The sequence below is a fragment of the Heterocephalus glaber genome, unplaced genomic scaffold, assembly GCF_053883595.1.
Source record: "Heterocephalus glaber isolate CG9 unplaced genomic scaffold, H.glaber_assembly_v1.0 deba00001472, whole genome shotgun sequence".
NCBI lineage: Eukaryota > Metazoa > Chordata > Mammalia > Rodentia > Bathyergidae > Heterocephalus > Heterocephalus glaber.
In genome coordinates, this window is record NW_028258315.1 from 64,261,278 (window position 1) to 64,284,563 (window position 23,286).

Here is a 23,286-nt window from a genome sequence, read left to right on the forward strand (position 1 = left end):
AAAGGAGTAGCATGAAGGAAAGACAGTGGCAGAGGACATAGCCAAGGAATGAGAATCAGGGAAGCTGGACTGACTTCTCTCTGGTGAGCCAGCTGCTCCACTCTGAGGAGAGGGTACCTAGGGCACAGCACAGACTATCCGTGGCTACAGAGACTGCATCCTGGGTGGCTGGGGATGAATATATAGTTGTTCCTTGGTGTCTAAGGCAAATTTGGTGTATGACCCCCTTGGATTCCAAAATTATGGATGCTCTAGTCCCGTAAATAAAATGTTGTCCTTTTTGCATATGATCTCTTGTTTGTAACACCTAATATAAATGCTGTGTAAATAGTTGTTACACTGTTTAGGAAATCATGACAAAAAATCTGTACATGTCCAGGACTGATGGGATTTTTATCCTGAGTATTTCTGATGTGTGATCAGTCTGATCCGCACATGTAGAACCCTGGGATATGGTGGGTCAACTATACACGCTGGCAGAACCCAGGTATCCGAGGACAGATTGCAGAGCTTTGTCTCAGAGGCTATGGTTTTCTCATCCACAAAATGAGGATGTGATCTGTCTGAAGAGATCACGGACACTGGTGTTCTGGTATCTGAATTAGGTGTAATTATGAGTCAGGAGATTGGGGAAGCCACGTCCATGTCCCTGCCAGGAGTCTTGAGCAGAGGAGCCTTGAAGCTCTTCTTACCTTCATGAACACAGGCAGTCTGAGGATGATGCTTATAGGATGTCTTGCTGTGAGAAAGCAATCTGCTATATCCATAGTCTTTTACTGATTCCTTGGTCTTGCTGCTTCTGGTAATGACATCATCTTAGCTACTGGGCCTAAAGGCTATGGGTTTAGGCATCACACACAATGGCTGTGGCTCTTATGGTTTAGGGGTAAGTTTCTCTCACACTGTATTTGCAAGCCTGTTGGCAGGGCTGGAGTCATTATGAGAGGATGGTGAGCCAGACTGCTTTGTCTGGAGAGAGGAAGCCAGGGGGCCAAATACTCTTTACCTTTCTGGTGACAGGCAACTTGGGCAGGATGGTTTTTCGGCTGCCCCTAGCCATGGTCTGTGGCTCCTAGAGTCCTGCAGCCTAACTCTCAAGGACACTGCTCTCCAGAACTGGGGACCCTAGGACAGCCAATGTGCTGGCATGAGACAGAATGGAGGAAAGAGAGGCGCTGCCACTGGAGCAGTCCATCCACAAGAGAGGGCAGTTTCATGTGTTTATTTTGGCAGGAAGGAAATCATTACAAACCTCTTGATTGACAATACTCATCCCTGGAAACGTGCACATTCCACATGTAGTATTTCCCAAGTAATGCTGGATTGTTTATCACATTCAAATGTCCAGTAGACATCCATAACTACTAGACATCAACATCTCCACTATTGGGAGGGGGTATCAGTCTGCAGAGAAGCTCCTGGGAAAATGGATCAGGAACAGACATGATCAGATTTACAGTAAAACAGGAACAGAGGGAGCCAGCCAATTTTGCACATGTAATTCCAAGTACATGAAGCCATCCACTCTTCTCAAACCCTGGCATGCCAACTGTCTAGCACAGCACCTTTAAAAGCAGAGGCACAAATATCTTGAGTATTTGACCATAGGGCTGTGTGTTTCTGGATTTTATTAGAAAGCCTTCTTTAAAATACAGGATTGTAAAATGTTGCCAAGTTATAGACTTACAGACTTCTTTTTTACACTGGAAGTTCAAATGCTGTAACCACAAGAAGTCAGTGTCATTAGGGCATCCCCATGTCCTCGAAGTCATCTCATCAAAACTACCATGTCAAAGGAGCTTCCCCACTGACCATCAACCATGACAGGTGGTGTTTATTAGTATACAAATGCACTGTTTACAAATAGCTAGTGTGTGAAACCACAGACCAACACATAGGATTCCAGAGCAAATGGAAGATGGAGCATTACCATCATCAGGAATTCTCGGTTACCCCCAACTCAAGGCCTGGCTAGAGATGTGATAACATCACGGTGGGTTGAAGCCCATGAACCTAAGGAATCCTGTCCCATATCTTAATGTAAAGCACACATGTCCAGGAGACTACATTTTAACCTGGTACTGAGAGGATCATGGAAACTCATGGGGTCAGACTTCTCTTTTGGCTAAAGAGCTGGAGTATTCTGGTAATGTGGGAAATATATGGCACAGAGAATAGCTAATAGGTTTCATTAGGTTTTAAAGCCCAAAATTTAATAAAAGGTAAGAATCAAAAACAATACCCGTATTTACCATTAAAAAAAAACCCTAAACATTTATCTCATTTCTTGGCCTTAATGTTAGAATTCTATTGCTTTATTTACATGTAGGTGATTAAAAATATATAGATATTTCAACTATGTACATAAAGCAGAATCAAGGGTTAAAATAAAAACTCAAATTTGGAGTGTGGTCCAATAAGGTGCACAGATTGCAGAACCCTCAGAGGCTCTGGTGGCCCTCCCAAGACATTCTGTGTCTGTGGTGGCGGGGATTGGGCTCCCTCCCCATCAGCTCTGCAATGGATTAGTGCAACAGCAGCACAAGGGCGCTCACAGATGCGGGAACTAGTAGGTGAAGGGTCTGGCTCAAGTCTGCCACATGTTTTCATTCCACCTGTCAGAAGTGGAACACTATTCCTAGGCTAGCTTCCCCTGAAACATTCTGGAATTTCATCCTCTCTGCCCCTCTTATGTGTTGGCCTTTTGTGATGCCAACACAGGAGGAGGCATGGGTGAAGGTCTAAGGCTCTCATTAGGGCCTAGTTTCATGTGGACATCAACACATAATAGACACTTGACTGCAACATTCAAGACATTTAAGGCAGCGGGGTCATTTAATGACTGGTTCCCAAATAAAGGTTTGTGGCATATGCAGATCGGCCATGTAATTGTCATCTGTGATAATGCCTATAAAGGGGAAATTTCTATTTTAATTGGCATGTGGATTACTGGGTTTGTAACACTCAGAATGTTGGGAGATCTGGTTACCCCTGAATATTTCTCTTCTGAATGCACAGGAGCCCACAGACCAAAGTGCTGTTGGGCGGGCATGATTGGCAGCTGGCTTCATTATTTTGTGAATGAAAGCAATAAAAAAAGAAAAGAAATTTTACTTTGACTTCCAGTTTCAAGTCTTGCTAGTGCCAGTCACTCCCACCAGAACTCTGGCTGAGACCTAACCCACAGAGGACTAAGGCAATGGTGCCCACACAAGAGGGTTCTTTTCAATTATTTTGAAGAGCAATACTTTATACACTATCTTGTTGTCAAACAAGGAACATGGCACTGCTTAAACACCAAACTGGGAAAGGCTGCAAGGAGAGCCCAGGCTCAGAGGAGGAGCCCTTCTTCCTAGTCTGAAGTGATGAGTTTCACATCTAGACAGGCTTACCCAACCTTGGGCTCAAAACAGCCTGTGCTTCTAAGATGACGACCAGAGATGAACTTAGGCCATGTCAGCTTGGTGCCTGGTTGAGGCCACAGGTTCTCCAGAGAGAACAGCCAGCTTATCACGGGATCTGATGCCGACTGCAGGTTAAGATTAACATCAAATCTGTGTGGTGCTCTGGCCCTTTTGCCTTTGTATCCTTTTGCATTCCTGGCAGCAGTACCAGGGAAGGGAGACAGGTGGTACAGTCTGCAATGGGGTGGGACACCTGTTTCTGACCCTGTCCAAGTTTGTAGCTTAGCAGTGAGCATATTCTGAGCATAGGCACAGTGGCAAAGAACAGTGTAACAGCCTCTGGTCAATTCCATTTGGTGGCAGCGTGGTAGCAGCAAAGAAAATTCCCAAACAGCTCCAAGTGTATCCAGCTTTTCGAAAGGAAAGGTTTAAAAAAATCAATAAACAGGCCTTTAAAAAAATATATATCCAAGGGTTTTAGGGTTTCTTGTAACTGTTCTACCAAAACCAATAACAACAGAACAAAAAACACACGGAAGTATGGCAGTAGTGTGAAAGCACAAGTGACATGATGTCACTTTTCAAGGGGAAAATGTGACCTCAAGACAAATTTGTCACCATCAGAAATCATAATATAAAAGAACCAATTGTTTCCTAAAGTGTTGAGCCATACAACTGCAGATACATTCCAAAATGGGTTATAAATGAGTGCGGACAAGGACATAGTCACAAAAAACCCCTCATACTGATGGGAGCCTGAGCCTGGAACATGCCACAGGTGGTCAGAGCAAAGCTGAACCTGTTGGGAGACGGGTTCCTATGACTCACTCCCCTCCCTCACTACCCCACACCCCACCACACACACACTAACAGGCTCTAGAAAATTGTCATGTTCATCTTCTTAGAGTATCTAAGATAATAAAAGACTAAAAGATGTTTGGAAATATGTTGTGTAGAAAAATTAACTCTCAGCTTAAAATAACATTCAAAAAGGCACTTCATCCTGTAGGAAAGAGATTCTGAGTTGGGTCAGCTGCTCGGAGCTGGGGAAGAAGGGGACAGGTTGTCTGGTTAGAGGGGAGGACAGTTCAAAGAAGTCTGATAGATATCAAGCTTTTTTTTCCCATTTTTTTCTTTTTGGTATGTTTTAAGAAAAGCAAATCCAGTAAAATGCATGTCCCTTTATGAAATGTGTTAAAAGAGTTCTTTTTTAAAATAGTTGTTTCTGTTCTTAAAAACAAATCAGGTAGGCATGGCCACATTCACCCTGTGGCTTGGAGCATGGAGTCTCCTCACTATCAGCTTGAGGGAGCTGAGGCCAGGTAGGTCCCGAGGCCAGAGGTTCCAGAGTGCACAGGCGGAGGCAGCCGAGGCCAGGGCTACCTATTGCAGAGTCTGTGCAGCATGCTGTACACGTCGTCCTCACGACTCAGCCCCTCAAAGAAGGGGATGAGGTCCAGCAGCTCCGTGTCTGTCATGTCATCGAACCAGGACTGCACAGGCACCTGAAAGACAGTGTGTGGAAGAGGCAGCAGAGCTGTATCCAAGGGATAGGATGTTCTTAACCTAACGGGGTCCCCGGGTTTTTATCATTTTCTTTGGAAAGAAGGACTGCTATCTAGTAATCATCATCACCATCATTTTGTTTGTTCCTGTGTTCCAACCAAGGTCAACTCAAAGCTACATGATTTGGGAGATTCAGGGAGGCAAAGTGTTCCCAGCCTGTGTGCATCTATGTATTTTGTTTTCCACCCACAGAAAAGATGGCCAGAGCAGGGAGCTAGCCTTTTTACTTCTCAGTTTCAAAAAAAATCTCTTCGTTGTACCAAGTTAGTTTCCTGCACCTTAGAGTACATGGACCCAGAGGTTACGTGTCAGCCATGGATACCAGTGAGTCCATGTCTGGACACAGGAGGCTTCCTCTTAGGGTCACTGTGCTATGCTGCATGGCAAACGGAAGTAGAATATTTCTTCCCATGCTCAGTGGTGAGCAAGGAAAAGTAGAAGTACAAAGTTTCAGGGTATTCTGAAGCCACAAGCAAAGGCAGGATATATCCTTAGTTTTAGCCCAAGGAGTAAGGTGTGGTGGTCAGATCGGTAGTACCCAGAGGTGCCAAGAAGAAATTTTAAAGAAATTCAAGGAAATCAAAATGGTTTAAAAGTAGTTATTCTGGCTCATTTACAAACCTAAAGACCATTTAGAAACGTAAAAATTCATTATGTAATTTTGAAAAATAAATAAAGATTAACAGAAAAATGAGCACCCCCTAGCGGAAGGGGAGAGAATGGAGGAGGACAGAAATAGACAAAAGATTTATGTATCCTCACTGATAGTTTTGGTGTTGAAACCAACATAAAAATAAAACCATTATCAAAATTAAAATAAAACCATTAAGTAAAGTAATTAAAAGAGTGAACCTACAGACAGGGATTTAGCTCAGTGGTTCTGCTGCCTCCCTTGCAAGCACAAGGTCCTAAGGAGTTCGATCCCTGGTACCAAAAAAAATGAACCTAAGTATATTTAAAGCTGGTGACATGATCACAGAGATTAAGTGATTTTAAAACATGGTACCTGACTATACAGCTCTCCAAAAGACTCAATTTGTATCATCAGTAATTAATATTAGTATGATTGAAATTATTTAAAATATTCCATATTCAAATTTGTAATTATGTTAATAACCCTAGGAATCAAGCATTTCGGCATAAAAGATTTAAATACAAAAAACAAAGAAGTTAAATGAAAACTGTTACCTTCATATTAAATTGGAAAAACCAGTATGAATTAATTATTTAGTTTTCTTTCAAAAAATATGTATTGTTTAGCTTTGACCTGCAGTATAGCTAGGAGTAAAAGACATTCTAGTAGCAATGAAAGCCCATCTAGTAGCAATGAAAGCCCATCCATTTGTGGTCTCCAAATACTATTTCTACTACGAGGAGGCAAGCTCTGTAGAAAAATGGCTGATTCCATGCTTGAAGCAAGAAATGTTTAGGAAGAGCCTCGAAGGTCTTTTTTTTTTTTTTTTTTTTTTTTTTCGGTGTTCGGTGGGGATTGAAACCAGGGCCTTTCAAATGTTAAGCATGTGGTCTACCTCTGAACTATTCCCCCAGCCCCAAGCCTGAGACATCTGGTAACAGCAAGGAAGCTATCTGAAGGGGACTTCTGGCTCAAAGGTAAAACTTAAGCATCAAAAAGAGTAATAAATGTATTGGATTGTAACAAATGTATGAGCTCATATAACACTAAAATTCACTGGCTCCTTCTATAGATTGCCAGATCACCAATTCATTAATCTGAAACTGGAGAATAAAAGAAAAAGAACGAAGACTTTTATACTCTGCCTTTCTATTCAGACATTCAAACTGTATTTTAGGGTAAACAAATAGCTGATGAGGGCAAGTTCTTCTCTCTCCCTCCCTCTCTCTCTCTCTCTCTCTGAATCAGGCCAATAAAGGCAAAGAGAATGATAGGATTTAAAAAAATCACCATTTTGCAATTCCCAATGAAATGGTGGATACAAGCAATGATCACTAACAACTGCTATAATTATGAGGTGAAAAGTTAATGGGGATCTTTATAATGGCTGGATCAGGCTAATAACAGCTGAACCCAATGATCAACTTTAAATCTTTTAAAATGAGGCAATCTGACATCATATGTTTCCTTATGTGATTCCGCAGGATGAATGCAATATCACCGATGGTATATTCTTATGTGTGTGTGTGTGTGTGTTGTTCCCATTAAGTTTATTGGTACATTTTGGGTATAAAATAGTTACATTCATCATTGGGATCTTGTACCATTACATGAGTATCTTGGTTCTTATTTTTTCCCCCTCCCCCTGCCCTCCCTTCACCCGCTCCACCCTTCCCCATTTGCAAAGACTTTGTTTCCATTTTTTTCCTTTTCTCATATTTTTTCTTTTCCCTTTTTTCCCTTCCCCTACCCCTCCTACTTCCCCTGCTCCTTTAGGCCTTTTCTTCCTATTTCACAATATCAAGTATACATTTTAAAAATTATAATATCAAGATCTAGGAGACATTACCACAGATTTTACAGAATTTAAAAGGATATAGAAAGCATATTACAAAAATCTGTTTTGAAATAAATTTGACAACTTCTAAGAAGTACCTTGGAGGACAAATTAATGAAACTAACTCTGGAGGAAATATAAAATTTGAATAGCACCTATTAAAGAAAGTGTATTCCTAGCTTGAAAACCTACCTATATGACAACAATAGGCTTGTATACATTTTAAGTGATAAATTATATCAAACATTTAAAGCAGAAAAAAGAAGGAACACTTCTCCCCTCATTTTAGGAAATCAACATTGCGCTAATCCTAAAACTGGATAAAGACAATAGAAGAAAAAAGTATGAACATAGATAGAAATTTGTTTAACAAAACGAACTATTAGAAGTCACATATGGCAGTATGTAGATAGTGGTTTTATTATAGGGATGGTAGTGTTGGTTCAGCATTGGAAGATCCACCTCCAAAAGTCATCATTTTAACAGAGGAAAGGAAAAAGCCATATTATCCTGTCACTAGTTGGAGAAAAAGTATTGGACTAAATTCTACAGCTGTTCATGGTAAAAGCTATCAGGAGACTAGAAGTGGAACAGAACCTTCTCAATGGATCAAAGACATGTACTCCATACTTCCAGCGAAAACACCTTATATGAATGGAGAAGATACAATGCTTTCTCCCTAAGTTGGGGAACAAGGGCAGATATGCCTAATTTTCATCTGTCTATTAAACTTTGAAACATAGGCCTAAGCCAAAATAGTCTGGCAATATAATGACACAATTAGGATAGGATTGGCAAGGTAGAAGCAAACTCTTTATATCTAGATGAAATGATCATTTACAGAGAAAATACTAAGAAATCTCTAGGAGATCCTAGAACTTGTATTTGAATTTAGCAGGACTAGAAAACACAAGGTATATATAAAAATTCAGGTCTGTGTATACTTGCTATAAATGAAGAATTGGATATTGAAATTTAAAAGTTATGTAGGAGCACAAAGGACCTAGAAAAGTAAAAAGAAAAAGAAAAAAAAACATTGTTGGAAGACGTTTAGTACCTAACTTTGATACCGGGGATTGAACTCAGAACCTTGCGCTTGCGAGGCAGGTACCAGAACCACTGAGCTTAATCCCCAGCCCGTTTAGTATCTAATTTTAAGAGTTCCTCTAAAGCTACAGTAATCAAGGCAATGTTGGTGTAAGGAAAGACATATAGATCACTGGAATAAAACAGAGAATCTAGAAATAGAACTACTCATATATGGTCAACTGAGTTTTGAAAGATTATTTAACATTAGCATTTTATAGAATATAAACAACTCAAGAGCAGAGGAAAAGTTAAGTGTTTTCAGCAAATAGCTCTAAAACACCTGGTATCCATATATAAAAAATTAACCTGAACCCTTTATTTCCATACATAAAAATAACTTGAAAGGATCTATGAACCTAAATATGAAAGACTAAAACTATAAAACTAAGAAGAAACTATAAGGGAAAATGTTTATGAATTTAGGGTAGGCAAGAACTTCCTAGGATACAAAAAACATGATGTATAAAAGGAAAAAACTGATAAATGAGATTCCATCAAAATTTAAAACTCTAAATGATATCATTAAGAAAATGAAAAGTAGTCCTTAAACATACCATATTTACAGTGCATATAACCTATGACTAGAACATATAAAGAACTTACAGCTCATTAATAGACAATCCAATTAAAAAGTAGACACAAGATGATAAATAGCCAGTACAGCATAAGGAAAAGTGTGCAACACTGGAATCAGAAAAATACTAATCAGTACAATAACAAGATTGAATTATACACTCATTAGGGAGATGAAGTTCAAAGTTTTAAAAGCCTTGTCATGACTTTTTCTTTTTGTTGAATTCTCCCCCTTTGCGTTTAATTTGTCATGCCCAATGGATTCATTCTGCTGGATTTCCTGGGGTTGTGATCCTCATTGTCTTTTCCTAGGGTATTGTCTAAAATTTTTTGGAGTGCTGGTTGGGTATTCATGAAGTTCCTAAGGTGCTTTTTATCATGAAAGTATCTTATTTCTCCATCCATTTTGAAAGATAGTTTTGCAGGATACATCAATTTGGGTTTGAGGCTGTTTTCCTTTAGGGCTTGAAATACATCACTCCAAGCTCTTCTTGGCTTGAGGGTTTGCACTGAGAAGTCTGCCGTGATTCTGATGGGCTTTCCTTTGTATGTGATTTGTTTCTTTTCTCTCACTGCTTGTAGAATTTTGTTCTTCAGTTGGGTTCCTGTAATCCTATTATATGCCTATGTGTAGACTTTTTTTTGATCAAGGCTAGTTGGAGTCCTGTATGCCTCACTTATCTGTATGTCAAGTTCTTTCCCCCTGCTTGGGAAGTTTTCTGTCATCAGTTCTGTCAACAGTTTTTTTTATATTATCTGCACTCTCTCCTGTTTCTTCATTGACTCCAATCAGTCTTATGTTATTCTTCTTTGCATCACCCAGCAGCTGCTGGATTGATTTCTCATGGTCCCTTATATTTTTAAAGCAATTTTTCTTTTCCTGGTCACTAATTGCAATCTTATCTTCTATATCTGAAATTCTGTCCTCACACTGGTTCATTTTGCTGTGTCTCAGTGGAGGTTTTAATCTCCTGGAAATCTGTTTGTATCTGTTTTATGGATTCCATTTATTTCCTATGTTGGGATTCCATCATATTCCTCAGCTCCTCTATTTTTTCAACCTGTGTCCTCTCTAGATTTATTAATCATGTCTTGCACTACGGGCACAATCTCTGCTGTTATGTGAGAAATAATTTCTGATGTCATTTTTTCCAGATCCTCTTCTGTTGCCAGTTCAGGGAGTTCAGGTGGTTGAGTATCAGAGTGTTCCACCTCATTCCCTTTGGGGTTGCTGTAGGTGATCTGGAAGTCTGTTTTTAAGGCTTATTTATGTGTCTTGTCATTTCCACAGGGGTGGGGGGTGCTGCTAGTGCCTGCGCAGCTCACCTCCTCTGCCCTGGGAGCAGTGGAATGGCGGCCGGGGAGCCTCCTCCTGGGCACTGGGATTGGCTCACCTCCTCTGCCATGGGAGTGGTGGAATGGCAGCTGGGGAGCCTCCTCCTGGGCGCTGGGATTGGCTCAGCCATGTGTGTGTTTTGAGACAGGGTTTCACTATGTAGTTCAGGCTGGTCTTGAACTCACTATGAAGCCCAAGTTGGCTTTGAACTTGCAGTGATCATCCTGCTTCAGCCTCCCTAATGCTGGGCTTATAGGCATGTGCCACCATGCCCAGCATCCATGATATATTCATGGAAAAATTATTTTTTAAAGAGAAAAAGAAAAATGAAACTGCATGCAATCAAGTAGTAAATAGAGGTCTAATTACTTAGAGGATATAGGGTGGTAGGAAAATCAAACATCACCACAAGGCAGCAAATAGATAAATCCAAAATGTAGGACATTTCTATAAGACAAATAATCAAATCTTCAAAAATAAATGGCATAGAAGTTTCAAAAGAGGGAGAAAAAGAAGAAATATTAAGATTACAAAAGAATCAAGAGATATATTATCCAAAGCAATTTATGGACCTTCTTTGGATCCTAATTCAAATGTAAAAAAATATTCTATATGATGCGGACAATATGAATACAACATAGATATAAGACTATGTAAGAAGTTGTGTTGGATGTGATAATGGAATTATGATTAAAAAATAATCCTTATCTCTTAGAGACACATTGCCAAATATAACATGTTGAGTTTGATTTACTCATTAAAATGAATGTATTTAAATATAATACATTTTGAGTGTTTATTCAAGTAATATCGTCACACTAGCTAATTGAATCTAGTTTGAATTCATTTTCTTTCTTGTAAATGGACTCAAGAAAGGGACTTTTGCAGGTTTTGTTGAGTCTTGAGAAGCCTGTGCCTAGGAGGAGGCATGCTCCCCATGGAAAGTGTCTGAGCTGAGCCTCATGTGGTGGCAACTGAGCAGTCAGTGGTCAACAGTGGGTCTGGCTGATCTCTTTTCTTCTGGAAGTAGGTGGTGGGAGGGTACTGACACCCTGTTCTGAGAATTGTGGTGCCTAGGTAAGTAGGCATTGAGATACTGCCATACCCTATGGATTTTCATGTAGAAAATGTTCCCATCTTGTGCTTCTCAGACATCATTTTGAGGTGGTAAAGCTGACATTCTTATCTGAAGACCTTACTAAGTATTTTATTCATTCTTGTTTAAGAAATATTTTTATTGAAGGGATCAACCACACCTCCTGAGTCAACAGGGATCATGAAGTCCTGGGCAGCAGCTAGCTCTAAGGAGTTAATAACAAAATGAACCTTTTCAACAATACTACAAGTGTTAATGAGACATGTGCTTATTGAGTACTTACCAGCCATAAGCACTGTTGTAAGTGCTTTTCACCTATTGCCATATTGAATCCTCTAACAATCTTATGAATATTCTTGGAGTTCTGATTTGACAGATGAGGCAATTGAGGTCCAGTGAAGTTAATTAACTTGGCTGGTGTCATGCAGCTGCTACATGGTGTAGTTTGGATTGCACCAGGATAAGACTCAGAGACATTTTCATGTAGGTGTTCAAAGGTGGTGGTTGGATGGCAAGACAGAGCTCAGATGAAGCCCTGTCATCTCCTTCTTTGGGACTACTTACTGCATTCTCAGGATGGAAGATGTACGAGGCAGGAGAATTGTCAACAATGATCACTTTGCTCAGCTCCCGTCCTAAGCGACTCAGGTCCTTGACGTAGTTTCCTCGATGGAAAACACAGGATTCTCTGAAGAGTCGGGCCCGGAACACACCCCAGCGGTCTAGAAGGTCAGCCACAGGGTCTGCATACTGGACAGGAGGTGACACAATGAAGGTCAGCAAGAGCCAGACAAGTTTTTAAAAAGGGATTTAAATAACTGCAAGTGTTTTAGGGTCCTGGTTATATTCCATGTATACAAGGGAGCACTGGATTCTTCCATTTCTCTAACATCGAATTCATCTGAAATTTTTGTCAGTTTCACCTCCAAAAATATCCTGACTCCACCTACATCTATCTAGCTCTATTGCTCTGCACTAGGCCAGGCCTAAGTGGCTCCCTTTTCCTGCTGGACCTCCTTCTCAGTGTCTTTACCTCAAAGCTGTCAGAGTGGCCACTGGAAAACATATGTCCCATCATGTCACTTTCTTAAAAGTCTTTACTGTGTCTACCTATTGCACTTGAAGTAGGGCCCACTTTTCTCACTGCCATGTCCTGCAAACCCGAGGAATCATGAGAGGCTGAGATTCTATCAGGGAGGTAGAGAACATTTGTGCAGTAATGGGAAGGCCAGCAATGGAACACAGCAGCCGAGTCCATGGGAAAGTCCTTTCCTCCTCAAGGGCATCCTGAGGAAGGCAGTCTTACAGCAGCTGTACCTCCTACTGACCAAGTAGAGAGACTGCTTGGTCACTATTCTGGTGAGACTAGCCAAGTGGGTGGGCTATAGGAGGCTCATTCTGGACAAGAAAAGATGGCTAATTCCCTCATGATTATTGACACTGGTGTTGGTGACACTTATCTTTCAGGGAAGTACCTGAGTCAGGGTACTCCAGCCAAAGAAATGATGTGATGATGTGGGCCTCATGAGGGCAGGGACTCTGTCTCTTTTGTCTCCTGCTAAACTCCTAGTGTCTATCCTGAAACAGTAGGTATTAAGTAAATATTGCTGGGGGAGGTGATGAGACATATGACAAAGAAGCAGATACTAAAGGGATCTGACTGTCAAGTGTGGGGTTCCTGCATAGTTTGAGGTTCCTGGGTAGCAGGCAAGGAAGCCCACTGCACAGTGTTGCTGGCAGGGAATGGAGCTGAACCCAGATCCCAGAGCAGGAGTGACCACTCATCAGCAGAACATGGCCTCAGGGAGGAAAGGGGCTGGGAAGCTGCACTTTGGATCTAACTTGGCTCAGCCAGGCTGGAATAACAGTGAGAAGCAGGTTGGAGAGACAGATGGATGGGCAGGTGGGAGCAGTCCAGGAAGAGAAACCCAACAAAGATGTTTACATGAATACTTGGAATAATGCCAAGGAAACGTGTTTCAATTTTGCACAAATCAAAAACAACTTCCAGTCTTCTACACTGGTGCCATCTTCCTGCTGGTTATTTCTTTGGTTATTACTTCAGGTTCCTCAGCATCCCAGAGCACTATAGGACCCATCAAAGCTGCAGATATAATTCATCTTGGTACCACTTATCTGAAAGATTACTCCTGGGAGACTACATTTTCCTTGAGGCCAGTCTTTTTTTTTGTATGCAAAAATAAGGCCCAGGCTTTGGATTACCGCCCTAGCAGCTAATGGTCTGCAGTCTGGTGTTGACACTGGCAGGATGCTGTACAGGTGGGTTCTCTCTCACCTCAGCCAATATAGATATGGACCTAGCATGGAATGCCCGGCCAGCAAAGAATTGTATCCAGGTCCCCAGAGTCAGAAGCTCCAACACACAGAAGAAGCTGCTGCATGATTCCTTGGAGCAGGTCTGAACACAAGACGATGGTTAACCTAGGCCCTATAAAACTCATTTTGGGGGCCATTCAAGAGTTCCCGAGGTGCCCATGAAGACAAGTGGAAGCTGTTGGCCCCATGAGAGTCAGGGTTTGGGAGATGGCCATGGCAATGGCCTTGGAGGAGAAGCAAGAACCCACTTTATCTGCCCTAAATACAGCACAGCACCTCGTTATATCTGTGAAGGGGGGAGATTAAACTCTATCAGGGGCCCTGGGAACTTGCCAGTTTCCTTAAACAGTTGGAGAGGACAAAAACCCAGTCTACTGGGCCAGAGTCAGTGTAGACTCTCGGTCAGAGATTCATACTAAGATATAAGACCAAAGCATATCTGAACTATTTTATTACCACTAACGCTTATGATACTAAATACTGATCATCAGGTGCACTTATTCTGTGACAATGCCCAGCATGGTACGTAGAACATGGCTCACTGAGTATTTGCTGAATATGAGTGATGTTTTATGCTGTCTTTTCCATGTGCTATTTCATTTAATCCAACTCCATGAGGAGTTGGAATTATCCCCACTTAAAGAAGAAACTGAGGTGCCAGAAGTGACTTATCTGAGATTGCATAGCAACTTAGGGTGGAGTCAGCACCCTCTTCAGCCTATGACTGTGAGAAACTACTGACATGTCTCTCACTTGTTCTTCTTGCTAACCTGTGTAAGCTAAAACCGAAGACACAGGAGCCTCCAACATCTGGTTGCCCATCAGTGGATGAGAGGGGTCCTGTGTGCCTATGGCATGCAGTCATCCTTTTGCAGTCACTCTGGACATTTTTATGATTTCCTTGTCGATGGACAACAAACTTCAAAAGCCTCTGTGCACAGCAACTTCACAGAACATTTGTTCTAAGTGCTCCCTGTCACCATGGTAACCAGAAGCCTTTCAGACTGGCAGTGTGCACATGGCCTGCATCCATCCCATCTGGGGTGGGAACCTGTCACCATAAAAATAGCTTCCCCCACCTTAACAAAGGGCTCTTGACAGATCGGGGGTAGCAGTAGAGGGCTTGAGATGCTAGGCTGCGAGTCTGCAGCAGGGAGCAGGACACACCTTAGCCAAGCTGGCAGTAAAGAGCACACACTCGAAGAGCTGTCCCATCCTTTGGAGGAACTCATCCACATGTGGCCGCTTCAGCACATACACCTGCAAACAGCAGAAACAACAAGCTGGTCAGGCATAGCAGTTACTGGGGATGCCTGTGCCCAAATGACCTCTGTAGAAAGAACTGCCACAAAGGTCTCTGCCTCCTGCTGCCAGGTCTGTGTATGCCATTCAGAAGTCCTGACTACAAAGTCAGATGCAATACTTCTCAGATCACACTCCATGTCTGAATTCAGTGCAGATGACTCTCCCAAAGGAGAAAGAGAAGCTGACTGTGGTATTGTGGGTCTTGGGAATTTTGAGAGTAGTCAGTGGAATAGTTGTGCCATGTTAATGTGAAACTACTCATTTATTTTCACATGTATTTCTTGGCACCTGCTGTGGGTCAGGCCCTGTATGAACACAGGCTATGGTTTGGGTGCTGCTCTTTTGGAGGTATGGCTCTGGCAGTCTTCCCAGGAGGTTTGGGACTGCTCCAACTGCCACCTTCTACTCTGAATGGTACTTCCTATTCACCAGAGGCCTGGGGTTAAAAAGCAAGGGTCTTGCAAAGCTCCAAAAAGGTCTTGCTTGTTAGCTGGGGAAGACACCTACTTGACACCATGAAGGTTACTCTGCTAGGGCTATGTATTGACATTTCAAGGGATATGAAGCCAACTTCCTCCTGGGACATAAAAACAAGCCATCAGGAGGGGCCTGTGAGCAGAGTGGGATAGAGTGCCTTTTCTGGAATGGGTAGACTCTGTACCTCTTTGACCAGGCCAGGTAAAGCAGGTAGGGCTATAAAGGATCCAGGTTTTAGCTCACACATGGGTTCCTGACTAGGGAGCCTGAAGGAATCTGAGGAGACTGGGAGATAGAAAAGCTAATGAGAGAACAGAGGAAGTAGAAGGAAGGAAGAACCAATTAAAACCTGAATAAATTCCATCTGAAATTAGTCACTTCACAAAAATAAACCACTCTTTAAAACTGAATTCAACATATTTACTGAGTTGCAGCTCTATGCTCAGCCTGATGCAGTTACACAGATGAGTCAAACATGGGCCTTGCCCTTGAAGGACTCAGTCTAGAGCAGACACATGCAAAAATGTCTAAAAGTGAACATAGCATAATGAAAATAGTATGAGGATAAATTGAAGTTAATTAACTCCCTTTTCAAGGGGAGGAAATCACAGAAGTGAACATTTGGCCTGGACCTCAAAGGATGAATAGGATTTCATCAGGCCAGTAAGGATGAAAAGAGGAGCCAGAGGAAAGTACTAGCATGAGACCTAGAGGCCTAAGAATACCTAATATGTTAAAAAAAAAGACCATAGCCCAGCTATCCAAGGGAGTAAAAGAATATGGGGAGGGTGGTGGGAGAGAAAGTGCTTAAAGATGGAGCACATTGGAGTGAGCACACACAGGACTTCAAGCGGCAGATGTAGCAGGTGGGACTACTGTAGAAGTAGTAGAGGGGTGGTATGGGGGGTCCGCACCACATGGAAGGACAGGTTGCTGGCAGAGGAATTCTACATGGTACTAATTTCAATGAGCCAGAAATAGGCACTAGAAGGATCAGGACTGGTGGGAAACTCATGACTAGCCAAAAGAGTGGGGTGGGCATGGGTCTGTGGCTGCAGGTGGAGGGAGGGCCCAGGGAAATGGGATGTCCTAGAATGGGTGTCAACATGGTTGTGAGGAGCTGGGAGGTTGGGGTGGAGGATGGAGGGCAGGACTTGTGGCTACAGGGGCTCTTGGCTCCTACTTTGCCCATGAGACTTCTTGATGCTGGTGCCAGTAAATGGGTGCAGCCTGTGCTCCTGTGTCCCCAGGAGAATTGTTTGGAAAGCAAGCTTTGCTACATGCAAAGGACAAGATACTGATTTGGGAATTCTGGCGTTGGTGCCTCTGGCAGAGAGGAGGGTCCTGGGCCCAGATGCCGGCGTCCAGGCCCGCGTCCCTGTGCAAGTAACCAAGAATAGGCCCATTGGGACCTGCACAGCCTATCCTGGATTACTTGAACGAGGCCACGGCCTTCGCCAGGGCCTTGGTCCTCCTGCTCTTGGTGCCTGTGGCTTCCTTCCCCGAAAGAGTGTTTCCACCCCAGCCCTGGGACCCTGAGGTGTCCATTACCAAGTGAATCAAAGCACAGCCACAGGGAGGCTGGGAGAGCTGGGGTGGCTCCTATAGGCTGGTCATGCTCACAGCTACGAGGTTGGAAGGATTAATTTCTCTCTTAATGCTTGCCATGCCACTCGGCAGCACTCCTTTGTCTCCTCAAAAGCACTCTGCGACAGGAACCAAGGTAATAAATGCAGAAGTCTTAACTGCTTCTCAGATGCTGACTTAATTCAGTTGATACTTTTGCAAATGTTAAATGCCCAGGTATTTGCAGTTTTGGCTCCATGATGGCTTTTAAAAGGATGACGTGCGGAGATGCTATGGATAAAGCTGCTTTTCTCAGGACTGCTTTCTGGTGGGATTCCTGGAGAACAGGGCAGAAAGCAAGGAGTGGGTGGGGGAGAGGCAGAGGACCCAAGAATCAGGAAAAGAGTCCTGGGCCAGAAGGCAGGACACCGGAATTCTCATTTTAATTCTTCCCATTGTATGACCTTGAACAAACCCTTTCTCTGGTGGAGCTTCAGTTTCCTTATCTGGGCAATGAGGTGACTAGACCATCTGATGTCCAAAGCTGAGACAGTTCTAAAGCCCTGGACTTGAGAGCCAAAGACTACTGACATTATTCAGGAAAGACATCTTACTGTGACCCAAATATCAAGAGGAGTTTCCTTTCTTGGGATATGAGGCCAGATACTTTCCCTTTAAGACCTTGGAGTTGACAAGAAATTGGTGAGATCATTCCTGTATAAAATATGACAAAAGCTCCTCCCCCAATCTCCAAGGCCAATTTTCCTACAATGTTTCCAATATGTTCATAAATACAGCTATTTATGGAAGAGCTTCATGCAGATAAGGAAAAAATCAGAAAGAACAAAGATGATGCATGCCAGTTGACTATGGCATATTTATGCATAGTAGCCTGCTGATCTAAAAGCTCATACTTTCCCTCCTTTTCCTTTGGGGCTAAGTATTTGCTAAAGATTCACTGGAGAAAACGGCAGCAATGGTAAGATCAGTCTGTAGCAGCTGGCACTGGAAATGGACACCTTTTCCCAAGAATCCACCATGAGAGGGACTTGTGGCATTTCCTGTTGCCTGCTAGAGAGTACCCAAAAGCAATTACATGAGGAAATTAATTAGACCATCAAGCTAAATCAGTCGGGAATACAGAAACTTCTGAAAGAATGTATCAAATCAAAGAACTATTTGAACTTGCAACCACATCTAATATTTATGAAGACATAATTTTAGTTATAAACTCAGTATAAAACAAATTCAAGTGAGTGAGGGAAAAAGAAATATCATCGTATTTATTATGCACAGCCTGCTTTTGCATTGAATAAAATTATTACTGAAATGGGAATTCAGAAGTGAAGTTCACAGGAAATGTAATTATTAAAAACGCTCATTGCAACTCAAATTTAGCTTTGATTTCTTACCTGATGTATAGTTCCATCGATTTCAACCGGAACAATAAAATCAGCATTACTAATAGGCTAAAGAGAAGAGAAACTACAATTAATACATCTGAAAGAACAAGATAAAGTTGGAAATTTTAGCAAGAAAAAGGCTTGCCTGGACCAATGTTTTGATAATTTGAAAAAACAGTTCAGGAGAAGGATGGTTGAAGTATGCCTTGGTTCCTTGAAATAAGCACAAGCAGGAAAGCACATTCTTTTCTTTTCTGAATGTCGTGACGTTTTCAGCATCCTGGTCCAACCTCTTGATCACCTGCCTGGCCTCAACCACAAAAAGTGGCGCAGCCTGGGAGAGAATGGGGTTCCTCAGAAACTCTAACTCTTGCCCAGAGCCTTGCCAAGATGAGAACCACTGCTGGGCCACCAAGGGGAGGTGAAAGCCTGTTGGCCAGGAGCCAGTTCTACTGGGAAGACAATCTGGACACAGACCCACAGTGTGGGTAGCTAGGCAGAAGATACCTGCACATGGACCCACAGCAGGGCCAAGTACACATGAGGCGAAGCTGGAGGCCACAAGGATCCACCTGGAGCAGGTCTTCAGTTATAGTAACGGGTCTGGTCTTCAGTTATAGTAATGGGTCTGATGAGTGCCCAAGGCTCTACTCAGTCCTGAAAATTAGTGATCTTAGGCCCTGACTGGTAGCCTTGTACCATCTCCTCCTGCCCTGAGGTTGGAGTGAGGAAGGAGAACCAGCCCCCTCTCAGCTGCTCTGCTGTAAGAAACACAAAATCCAGCACATCCAGAAATTTCCAGATGCTGAAAATAACTCTTGTATAACACTAGTAACATTTAAAAATTAAATGACTCTTCACAGTCATCATAGTTTCAATGATAGATTTTACATTGAGTTCTAAATGGAACTCCACAAATTAGTAGAAAATTACTTAAATGAACAGGCCCAACAAAATCATCAGCCTGCAAACCTTTGGGACAAGAAGAGAGACAGAGGCAAGGGCAAGATGTGTGTGGTGGTCACTAGATAGGTACTCTACTTGTGGGGTAAGGAGTCTGGTAAAACTTTGAACTGGGATTTGCCTTTAAGCCCATTACTCTACATACAAGCATTCTTCTTTGATATGTAAACTCAAAAAATGTGGAAAATGCCAGGGTGTAAAACCATTACTAAACAATCTGTAAGAGTGCTACAGAGGTTTAAGATTATAATTTACTTACTTAGGGTTGGAAGGCCAAGGATGGGTTCAATATTTTATAATTTTACAACTCAATTACAGAATCATGCTAAAGAGAAAAAAAAGACGACTGAAGGAAGAAACTCTCACAGGACACTGAATTATGAAATAATATTCTACAAAGTATGCAACCATTCCCCTGTTTCCAGCAAACACTATTCTCACATGCTGCTGTAAAGGAGGGCATGCTGAAGGGAGGGTTCTGAACCTGGGGTCCATAAGCCTGTGTTTCATTCAGTTGTACATGTTCAAGGGGAGGGGTTCACAGCTTTCAGATTCTCAAAAGGCTTTGAAATGCCCAGAACATTAAACATCACACACTAAAAAATTTTCTGCTTGCAAATGTAGGCAGGCCAGGGAAGGGAAGAAATGATGAAACACTGTTTAAAGCTGTGGCACTGATGCTCTTTGAGCAGGCTCTGGAGACACAGCGGCTGCCAAAGCTCAGCCTGTGGAGCCAGGAACCCTCAGTAAGCTCAGGCAGTCTGGCCAGCATTACCCACCCTTCCAGAGCTGCTTCGGAGGATGCTCTCTATGGTGCAAAAGCAACTGATCCTTGCTCTGAATGGCTTTGCCCCAGAAGAACTAGAAAAAAATCCCAAGAAACTTGCCCATGAGGAAGAAAATACTTCCAATGCTGTCCAGAGATGAGCTGACACAAGGCCACTGTGGTCCCAGGACCAACACTGGAAGGGCTCAGCCCATGGAGTGCTGGGGAATGAAGAGGTCCCTGCATGCCCAGGGCCAGAATGAGGCCATGTCTCACTGCTAGTGGTCAGTGTTATTCCTCCTTCATTTTCCAAAGGACTGAAAGACAACCTCCTGGCCTTGTCCTGTCAAAGAAGGTCTCTGTTCAGTGAGAAGTAGGCACAAAGAAGGATGTTTCTGGCAGGAAGGTGTTCAGGCAAATTTGATGGCTCTTCTGCTTGTCATACAACCTGCCAGGAATGACAAGGGTTCATATGAGACACACACCCCATCACAGATGGTGCCTTTCATGTCTCTCAGAAAAGTAAGAGGAGTCCCAGGCTGGGGATAGAAGAGGAATACAGTATAACTGGACAGCAATAGTAGAGCAGTTCCATTGCCAAAAATAACCCAAGGAAAACAGGACCAGGATCTTAAACATGCTTCTCCTCAACACAGCAATGCCTGATTCCAAACTTCTTCATCATTTGCCTGTTTTAAACTATCCCATATTAAAAAATGACCGTCTCATTTCTTAGTAGTGTATCCACCACTGTTCCTGCATGGAGGCCCTTTGGTAACATGTCATTTTTATTGGGGAGATGGACAGTGGGGAAGGAGACAAGAAAGACTGATGCTCACATTGACATTGCTGCAACTTTGCACCCTTCATGAAGGAAAGCATGAAACTGGGCACTCTTTTAGCTGTGAAGCATACAAAATACCCCAGCAATCTCTTGTCATGAAAATGATCAGAATAAATAACTGAATCTGTTCAGATGTGACCAGCTCTAGAAGACTTCTTCAGAATTGCACATCTTTCAAAAATTGATCTGGGAACATATGTAGCATAGCAAGGAACCTAACAATTTCCAAGAGTGCTTTCTCTGCCACTCCCAATAAAACTCAAGGTACTCTGTTTATCTTCACAAATATGTCCTGGGACATGGGCACAATAATTATCTGTGTACCTGAAAAGTATTTCTAGAGGGTTTAGTGTTGAAAAACTCAAACCTTGGAAGTAAAACAAGGTCTAAGTGATATTGGTGCCCCAGCACTTTCTTTTCCAAACTAAAATGTTAATATTCAACTACTTTAGTTAATATTCACCTGGGTTAATAAGCAGCTATTATTGGAATTTCTTTATGAAGAGTGAAGTTATATACTAACAACCATGAGATGCCCTTTTTTTTTTTTTTTTTTTTTGAGACAGAATCTTGCTATGTAGTTCAGGCTGGCCTTGAACTCACTATGTAGCCCACGCTGTCCTCAAATTCAAGGTGATCCTCCTGCTTCCGCCTCCCAAACTCTGGGATTACAAGTGTGCACCACCACGCCCAGCTGAGATTTCATTCTTTTTATTTTTTCTTTTCAATGGAATTGTTATCAAATCACAAAGAGCACAGAGTGCTTTTTATGTTGATTTACCTTAAATGAACTGTGCACAAGAGTTTCATCCAAATCAATGACCACACATTTCTTTCCATAGTCAAGCACCGTCACCTCTGGAAGGAGGTATTTAGCTGGTGGCTAAAGAGGGGAAAAAAATATTACTTCTATGTAAGAGACAAACCAATACCCTTATCATTGTATTACATTATGTTAAGAGGGTATAAACGAAAGCAAAGATTTAAATACCTGATAAAGTACATCATATAATTTTTATTAAGAACAACAGTAATATGTAGCTTACAACTGAAGTTTTACCAAACCGTTAGGAGATTTACTACTGTAAAGGTTTTTGCATCAGACAAAACTGAGTTTCAATAACAGCTCTAGCATTTTCTTAGTCATAAGCTGGGATAACAATATCATGAAAGGTTGTTATAATGGCAGTAAACACCCAGCATTTGGCCTGGCCCATATAGAGTGTCAGTTGTTATTATTAAATTGGATTACATAAGAATAAGTGTTTAATAGCTACTCTGACTATGTAGGCCCATTTCCTGGGGTCATATTTTATTTGAAATTTACTGTGGTATGTAAATATATTTTAGACCCATGTATTTTTTTCTTAGTGATTGACATTTTCTTTTTTTTTTTGGTACCAGGGATCAAACTCAGGTCCTTGCGCTTGCGGAGCAGGCAGTGGCACCACCACTGAGTTAAATCCCGGGCCCGACATTTTCAAACCCTTGAAGAGAAACTATAGACCCACCAACAAAATCCAACCCAAAAGTTACCTTTAAGCCAGCAAACAGAACTAAACCTGGTTGAAGTACAGTGGCAGCCTTATGCCTGCCCTGCTGTGGTCTAATACTAAATGAATGGACATTTTTACTGTCTGGATTCTGTGTCTCTGAAAGTTAAATTTTAATCCACATACTGTGCATTAACCAGAGAACCCAATTATGTTTTTGGAGTAACTGCCTCTGATTTTGTGATGGAAAAGTCATAAAAATTTAATAAAATGCTACGTTTTTTCAGCCAGCCTCATTCAGTTTTGGAGTATTTATTTCTGTGGGCCTTGCCTCATTCCAGAAATGATTTGAAATATTTTAGTTTACTTTGTGGCATATTGAGTGTTAACAGTTAATTTTCTATCCAACAAGGTCAAACTCTGTTTAATATTTGATACAAAACAAAACACAAGAAAATGTCTCTGTCCACTAAAGAACAGACAATTTAGTTTATCAAGTGAGACAAGAAAAACATGAAATCAAGAAGTATTCTTTTTCAAGTGGCAGGTTCCTTTTTTTTTTTTCTTTTTTTCCTTTAAACTGAACACTAGTCAATG

General features: G+C 41.9%; 1 protein-coding gene across 10 annotated transcripts in view; it reads right to left on the reverse strand.

Annotated features, from left to right (window-relative positions):
- Positions 1 to 1,206: 1,206 nt before the first annotated feature.
- The window catches only part of Ctdspl (CTD small phosphatase like), a 137,953-nt gene continuing 115,873 nt past the window's right edge, over positions 1,207 to 23,286 (reverse strand). For 4 of the 10 annotated variants that reach the window (XM_004854263.3, XM_004854265.3, XM_087181370.1 and 1 more), the window contains 5 exons: positions 21,978 to 22,079; positions 18,633 to 18,689; positions 15,040 to 15,132; positions 12,100 to 12,285; positions 1,207 to 4,909 (listed from right to left, as the gene is read on the reverse strand). In XM_004854263.3, coding sequence (XP_004854320.1) covers positions 4,784 to 4,909; positions 12,100 to 12,285; positions 15,040 to 15,132; positions 18,633 to 18,689; positions 21,978 to 22,079 — 564 coding nt within the window. In that variant the 3' untranslated portion in view covers positions 1,207 to 4,783. Of the gene's footprint in view, positions 4,910 to 12,099; positions 12,286 to 15,039; positions 15,133 to 18,632; positions 18,690 to 18,768; positions 18,958 to 19,958; positions 20,801 to 21,977; positions 22,080 to 23,286 lie in introns of those variants that run through there. The other 6 variants (XM_087181371.1, XM_087181372.1, XM_021266091.2 and 3 more) reach the window with 3 other exon arrangements.